The sequence below is a fragment of the Takifugu rubripes genome, chromosome 22, assembly GCF_901000725.2.
Source record: "Takifugu rubripes chromosome 22, fTakRub1.2, whole genome shotgun sequence".
In the NCBI taxonomy this organism is placed as follows: Eukaryota; Metazoa; Chordata; class Actinopteri; order Tetraodontiformes; family Tetraodontidae; genus Takifugu; species Takifugu rubripes.
In genome coordinates, this window is record NC_042306.1 from 12,271,208 (window position 1) to 12,278,697 (window position 7,490).

Below are 7,490 nucleotides of genomic sequence, written 5' to 3' on the forward strand. Positions count from 1 at the left end.
TTTCTGACATCTGACAAACAACCTGTACCATTTATTATCAGAAAAATAAAACAAACAAACAAACAAAATGGATGTGGCCTTATCATCACGTGTTGTAATAGCGCGTTTTCGTCACTAGAGGGAGCAATAAACAGCGAGTGTGTTGACCACTGCCGTTCCACTGTTGTTCAAAGATGCACAATTAAAGGACAAGGCTATTCTAACCTTAATTAATTAAATAATGAATAATTAAAGTCACGGCCAGCGGTTGTTATCATGTCTTGAAATTGGCCGAGGGATGTTTTTGCCACAGCTGCAGTGGCGCTGGTGGCCCCCTGGTGGATTGAATTGATTCGGCATAGATCTGACGTCACTGGGGACAGTCCTCTGCTTAACTGGCCCGCAGTTATAGAAAACAAACCCTAATGATGGTAACAAGAAACAGTTTCACTACTGCAAAAAAAAAAAAATTTCAGTCATAAATACTGATATTAAATTCATCACCCTGAGCTGGCATAATTTAGGGATATTACAGCTGAAAACCTGCTGCTTTCTGATGCATTATTTAGTTGAAAGTGTGGGTGATCGCATCCGTAACAACACCCAGAGAGACAGAGAGGAGACAGATGACGTCAGCTCAGAGTCTTAAAAAGCCTCAGGCTGGCAGCAGATGGTGACAGAGGCAAAATTCCTACATAGATGACCAAGAAGGGATTTTTATTTATTTCCAGATGAGCGCTGTCGCTGCACTTCCCTGCTCTGTTGCATTACTCAGAAGGGGATTTGCAGGCTATTTAAGCCACGGAGGCACCGGGATAACGCTGGTTATCGCCTTACGAGCTAAGGGTTGAACTCACCAATTTGCGGCGGCCTGCAGGGCAGCCTGGCTGTAGTCAGCATCTGCCAGGGCTTCATGCAGCTGATATTTTTAGGTTTTACTCCATTCCTCTGTTATATATAGGGAATCTGAGGCCTTCTCTTGGCGCACACGTTCATAAAAACAGCACAGACAATCATTCAAAAGACATCAATTCAATTTATTCAATTGATTCCAAATCCAAGGAAGTCTCTGCTTTACATCATATTCTATAATAGACTTTGATTTCATATTTATATTTACATGTATCGTATAATTTATACCATCATATATTTATTTACTGTAAAAACTCAACTCTGCCCAACATTTGGGGATAAATACCCTGAGACAAGATCAACAAATATAGTTGGATTTTTTTTTAAATTGTTTCTATTCTGACCTTAACGAACACAACATTGGATGTTCTATTTTTTCCTGCTGCGATTCCCACTGTTAAAGTGAGAGTGTTCTGAGGCCGTGGAGCTCCGGTCGCAGCCTTTAACTGCCCTAGTAGCCCCCAGCGCCCCGCTAAGCTGAACATTGTAGCACCAACGCTGGAGGATCTCAGATGAAGAGGTGTTGAGGGTTGGTTTCTTCTTTTTTCCCTATATTCCTTCAAAACTCTCCTAATATTTGTTTCTTTTTCTTTTTTTCTCTAACTGTGCATAGACATACATTTCATTATATACAATAAATACAACTGCCCTTCGTAGCTGGTTGTAAAACAGGGGGATCAGCTGGTATTTTTTTTGAACTTGAAAAGGGTTCTACGGTATCAAGAATGTGGTCCAAGGGTAAAGGGCATCGGATTTTACATTTGAAACTGGGAGACGCTCGAAAACAGTTTGAACATGTGAGGGGTCACTGCAAATACTTTACATTTCCTCAATAGAATAAATAAAATGGCCCCAAACGGCCATTCTGATTCAAAGCTGCAAAGCTACGCTACTACACACAACGTTGTGTTCACCCAAAACTGGGAATCAGTGAGACAACGCTCCAAATACACCCGCCCCCTTTTCCTGATCCGTGCCTCGAAAGCAGTAATTATTATTCTACCGTGAGCCGCCGCAGAGGAAAAGTGGCGGCGCTTTGCCCTCAACACCGACGCTCGTGTTCCATCTCTCACGTGATGCCGCTGAGAAAAGTAACGACTATTACTGATGGGTGAACCGGGCCTCTCACAGCACTATACACGTGCCGGACTTCTTCCCGTCGTCAGGATCTCCTCCGCCCTCTTTCCTGTTGGGGTCGTTCAGCTCGTCGAACAGTCCTGTGTCGATCATCTCCTGTTGCCAAGCGATGGCCACGGCGCCCGTGCTGAAGTCCTTGAAGAATTTATCATCCTTGGCGTCAAACTCGATGCCCTTGATCTCGGAGAATTCGGCAATGTCGCCCGTGTCTTTGGCGTAGACCACGTTGGGCTTGGGCGTCCACGGGGGGTCCACCAAGCCGGCCTCCAGACGGGGGAAGCTGATGCTCTTGAACCACTCGTGTTTTCTGGGGTCCTCCAGGTTGTTCCTGTAAATGACAAGAACAGACGTCTGAATCAGCATTTCGGCTTTTAAATTCAAAAAAAGCCGCGGAGGCGAGGAAGCGCCTCACTTCATGCCCAGGCGTTCCTCGATTTTCTTCTTGAGGAACTGCTGGATGATGTCCTTGGTGACGGCATCGAAGAACTTGTGCTCCCACTTGGGCTCCTCGTTGAGAATGCGGCGCTGCACCTCCTCCTTCTCAACCTTCTCCTTCTTGCTCTCGGGGCCCTTGAAGGGCGTGTAGCCGGCCACCATCTCGTAGATGCTGCAGCCCAGGGCCCACCAGTCCACCGATGTCCTGTACGGGGTCTTGCTCAGGAGCTCAGGGGCCATGTACGCTCCAGTACCAGCCTGGAGAAGGGAAGAGGAGTCAGGTGTTAATGTTGACGCTGTGGGATTGCATCTCTGTCGCAGTCAGGTTCTGGAAGAGACGTGCAGCTGCATGAACTTTATCAGCTTATAGCAGGTTCCAACAGCAGGAGGGGGGTCTGGGTGGGGGTGGGGGGTGGGGGGCAGGACGTTAAAACTGAGGCTCCACTGAGAAAACTCGCACTTATAAGTAAGATCCTATCTATATTTGCTGACTTCCGTCTCCTGTCAAGGGTTTCACCCTTACCCCAACCCACCTATAGCGAGGAGCTTAATCCTAATGCTAAGCCTGCTCCCTGTCAGGAGTCATGTGTGTCCAAGCGGAGTTGTGCAGCTCCTTATATAAAGGCAGCAAAACTTGAATAGAGCACTCCTCTTCATCTCCGATCTGTCCTTTGTTCCCACTCAAATAAAAACAAGAACTTTTAAAATACATCCCGGCGCCTGAAAATCCCTTTTTTTCTGTTTAGCATCGGGGCAGTCGGGGCCTCGGCTGCACTTTCAAGCAGGAGAATATGTTGATTTTAAAAAATATCTACATCTGAAAAAAGATATAGATATTTTCGCCCGCCGAACTGCACCCAAATCTGCTCTGGGAGCTAGAAAGCATCGCTGAGTGTTTTCCTCGAAACATATCTCAGTCACGGTGGGGGGGGGCTTGTTTGCAAACTCTCTCTTGACATGTTCAACATGCATTTTTACCTGGATATGTCAATCTAATCAGGGACAGACTTGTGTAATTCCCGCTAAGACGATTAAGGACCCAAAGCCAGCCTTGTCTGCAGAAGGTTAGCCCAGTCGTTTGGGCTGGATGAGGAGCATCAGAGTGCTGGATAATGAGCTTACAGGACTTTCATAGAACTAAGAGCTTACTTTCTGCTACTCTAAGTAAGTCCAGAAACAGTCCTGCAGTTGGGTTATTACGCCCCCCCGTCCCCGTAACAGATTCCACAACCAATATTCAGACCGCCTTGGTTTAACTGTAGAGACTCTTCCCTGCTCTCTTAGTGCGCTTTTAATTTGCAGGGAAATCTGTGGCTGTGCGTGCACGTGTGCAGCCAACAGTAACTCTAACCAGGACGACGTGGTGTTCATCCAGCTCCCCGGGTAACTTTCCTCAATGAATGTCCTCCCGTCCAGAATATTGGTCTATAATTGGCCCAGCTATAATCTGATTGCCAAAGGAAGAAAGGCGTTATATAATGGCCTCCAACGCTATCATCACACAGACCTTTTAAGCACCCCAGTAATCCTTGTCCGGATTTGCGGTAAAAACAACCGACGCAAGATTTACACCTCCTCCCAGGTCCTAGGTGACAGTTTTTAGCTTCATCATCGGTGATTCCATTACTGTTTTTAACATGAGTAGGTGAGCTCTTAACACCAAGTGGCTGCTTGACGGAATGATTAGCATGCTAACATGTTAGCGTGCACTTGATAGCGGGTCAGGTGTAAACCCCGGCAGGCGTCCATGTCTACTCACCATCTGAGTGACGGTCTTCCCTGATGCGATCTCAATCGCCAGACCCAAATCTGAAAGTCGACACTGGCCCTGGCTGTCGAGCAGCACGTTTTCCGGCTTCATGTCGCGGTACACTATGTCCATTTCATGCAGATGCAGGATGCCAGTGGTGATCTGCGCTGTGTAATGGACGACACGCTTCATCTCAATGCCCTTATCCACACCCTTGCCATCGTAGCCTATGTTGTAAATGTGGTACTTGAGGTCTCCCCCATTCATCAGGGTCATGACAAGGCACAGGCTGTCCTTGGTGTGATACGCATAGGCCAGGTTGACCAGGAACAGGCTGTTGACCTTCTCCAGGATCTTCTTCTCTAGCAGAGCCATCTTTTCACCGCCCTTCTTCTTTAGTCGTTTTTTACAGAGTTTCTTGCAGGCGTACATCTGCCCGGTGTTCTTCACCTGAACGGCGCATACCTGGATGGAGACAGGCAGTCAGAGGAGGCTGGGGGGTGGGGGGGGGGGGGCAGAGGACTTCATTGCAAATTGAAAAGTCAGTGTACTGAATGTTCTGATCAGTCACCAAAACGCCCTTTTATTTTATAAAACAATTTTGACCTGTCCCCATTTAGCGTTTTTGCTCTATATGTGCTAATTCAGTGAATCTTTGTTCTTGTCATCTACATTATTGCATATAAAGTTAGATTAGGAGAGGGAGTCCCTCTGGGGTCAATGTTTGGCCCTCTGAAAATGCATAAACGACGCTATCAGAGCTCCCCCACAGATGCATGTTTTTCATCGTGTATCTTATAATACGAACTGGTGAACGCTGCTGTGTTTAGAGAACCAAATCTACAACCTCCTCTAACCTGCACATCTGGATCTCACTGAGGCAATAAAGGTCAGTAATTTCTCTACTCTAACCCGGAGATATGCTTCCTCCTCCTGTATTTGTTGGCAAAAATCCAAATCGTATCTCTGCGTGTCATGAACTTCACGCCGACCTTCAGGAGAGCTAAATCCTCAGGATTACAGCCTCATCTCAAGCGAGCAACCACGGCTCTGTAGTTTTTCCCTAATTACAGAATTCTATCAAACATGGATGTACACTGTGCCATAGTTGCATCTGATTGCTCACCTCTCCAAAGCCTCCTTTGCCCAAAGTCCTGAACTCATAGAAGTATTTGTCACTGATGGGCTGCTTCTCGTATTCTTTCCACTGGAGGAATTTATCAAAGAAGGGGCTCGTCTGGAATTCTGTGAAGGGTTTGTCCTTCAGAAACTCTCTCACGCCGTCCTGGACTTTCCCTTTCATCACCTCCTCAAAGTTGCCCTCGGTCACACCCTTGCATTTTTCAGCCGCTTCCCCGCTGAGGAAGCTCAGGAACTTCTTGGAATCGGCCTTGCAGTAGGTTTGCATGATGTTCTGGCAGGCCTTGGTTTTAGCTGCCTGCTCAGCCAAATCCCAGTCGTACAGGTCGTCCAGGAAATCGGCGGCGACCTTGTACTCGGCCTTGGTGGCCAGAAAGTCACGGAAAAACTTTTTCCCGATGGGCTGCCTTTCACAAATGGAAGTGAAGTCCTTTTCGATAGCCGTCCGCGCCGCTGCGCACTGGTCAGGCTTGGGGAGGGACAAGCTGCGGCGGCGCTTCTTCATCTCCTTGTCATCACCCCCCTGCGCTTTCAGGTAGGCCGTGTTGGCCACCAGGTTGTCCAGTCCCCCCATGTCACACATGTTGGCGGCTGTGTGTGCTCTCTCCCCGCTAAGTGACTGGGCTCTTCAGTGTCTCGCCACTGGCGCAGCGTCCTGGGTCTCTCGGGAGGTGCGGTTGGCGGCGGGGCCGGTGTGCAAATGAGCGGCTTCACCCTGCCTACCTGCAAACCTAAGACACACTGACACACCCAGTAATTACTCATTTAGAATTAAATACCAGGGAGGGATTTTGGCTTAAGGATCTTTCTGCAGTCTATTCAAGGATGCTGTGCACAGAAAGGGAATCATAAGCGGGCTCTGCCCTAAGAGGCTTTGTAGCCCTCTATATCTGCAATAGTCCATAGTCCAACAGTGGTCCAGCGGGCTCCAGGAGATCCACGCGGGGGCGGGGTGGGGGGTGGGGGGGGGGGGGGGACGTATGGCCATGCAGCTGAAAAGGAAGATGTATCTGCTGGACTGAAACAGCTGAAAAGTCCACCATGAGACATATCCAGCTGCAGCCTCCCCTTCATCTTTCCTCCTCCTCCTCTCATTAAAGCAATTCTGCAGCCCTGACTCGGGATCAGTTCAACCTCATCCATCTTGCGCCCCAGCCAAGGACAGCCACTCAAACACATCCATCGTGCACGCCGGTGGTGTTCAAAAAGTGACTTTTAAGGCCTTTGCTGTATAATCTAACAGGTGCATTCTGCAGTTTCTGTGTCTACAATCCTTTTTTGTGAAATGAATCCAAATACTGCAGCAAGACTGACATTTCAGCGCCGCTGAACTGGCAGGGGAACATTCTGCATGGTATTTATTTTTTTAAATATTTATCGTGCACTCAGCCATGCAGGTCTTGCATCCATGGCTGTTTGTTGATTTTGCTGCCGTCCTGTCACCTGAACTGGGGCCCAGCAGCAACGCTGACGCACAGGTATGCTGACGTCAGCTCACTCAGGAGGGTAAAACTCCGATAATATTAGCTAATCCTGCCTGAAATGGTCTCTAGCCCCCCGCCCGATAAACGGCTTTGCACACTCATGAACAGAAAGGGTCCGAGAGAGATAACAGGACTTCAAAAAGAGAGAGTCAGAATCCTCATTGACAGCAAAGGGATCCGTTTGGAAGAATTTTTAAAATGTGCTCTCTGTGTGTCTACACATGATTCCTAAGATGTGAGGAGGGAGTAGTCTTGCCAGATAAAGCACTTAATCCTCCTGAGTGGATGAAAAGAGGCCGCGGGTTTCATCTTTAACCGGGTCAGAGAAGGCAAAGAGCAAAACCTACCTGACAGGTCACCAACTGGCTTCACATTTACCCTGAAACATCTCTGTCCAACTGGTCCCGACCCAGGACTCATTAAAAAATCTGTCCAGGCACCGATATGAGCGCGTGTTGTGTTTAAGGAACCATTTTAAGGGTTTTTCTGACACCTGATGAGAGCCTCTTTTAGACCTGTAGATGGTCCTGTGATAGTCCTGCTGGTCTATGAGAGGTGTTCTCCGGTGGCCTGAGGAGGATTAACCTCCCGAGACTAAAGGTTAAGACATGTGCGCACGATCTTACGTGGTCTGGCTGCATCTTCTTACATTT

The 7,490-nt window shown here is 48.0% G+C and overlaps 1 protein-coding gene across 1 annotated transcript; it reads right to left on the reverse strand.

Moving 5' to 3' along the window:
- Nucleotides 1-1,519: 1,519 nt before the first annotated feature.
- Nucleotides 1,520-6,073, reverse strand: grk7a (G protein-coupled receptor kinase 7a). Its single transcript, XM_003975747.2, has 4 exons — nucleotides 5,340-6,073; nucleotides 4,223-4,678; nucleotides 2,441-2,721; nucleotides 1,520-2,356 (listed from the first exon to the last, which is right to left on the reverse strand). The coding sequence occupies exons 1-4, from the start codon at nucleotides 5,934-5,936 to the stop codon at nucleotides 2,017-2,019; spliced, it is 1,674 nt and encodes a 557-aa protein (XP_003975796.1). The 5' UTR covers nucleotides 5,937-6,073; the 3' UTR covers nucleotides 1,520-2,016.
- Between the last annotated feature and the right edge of the window lie 1,417 nt (nucleotides 6,074-7,490).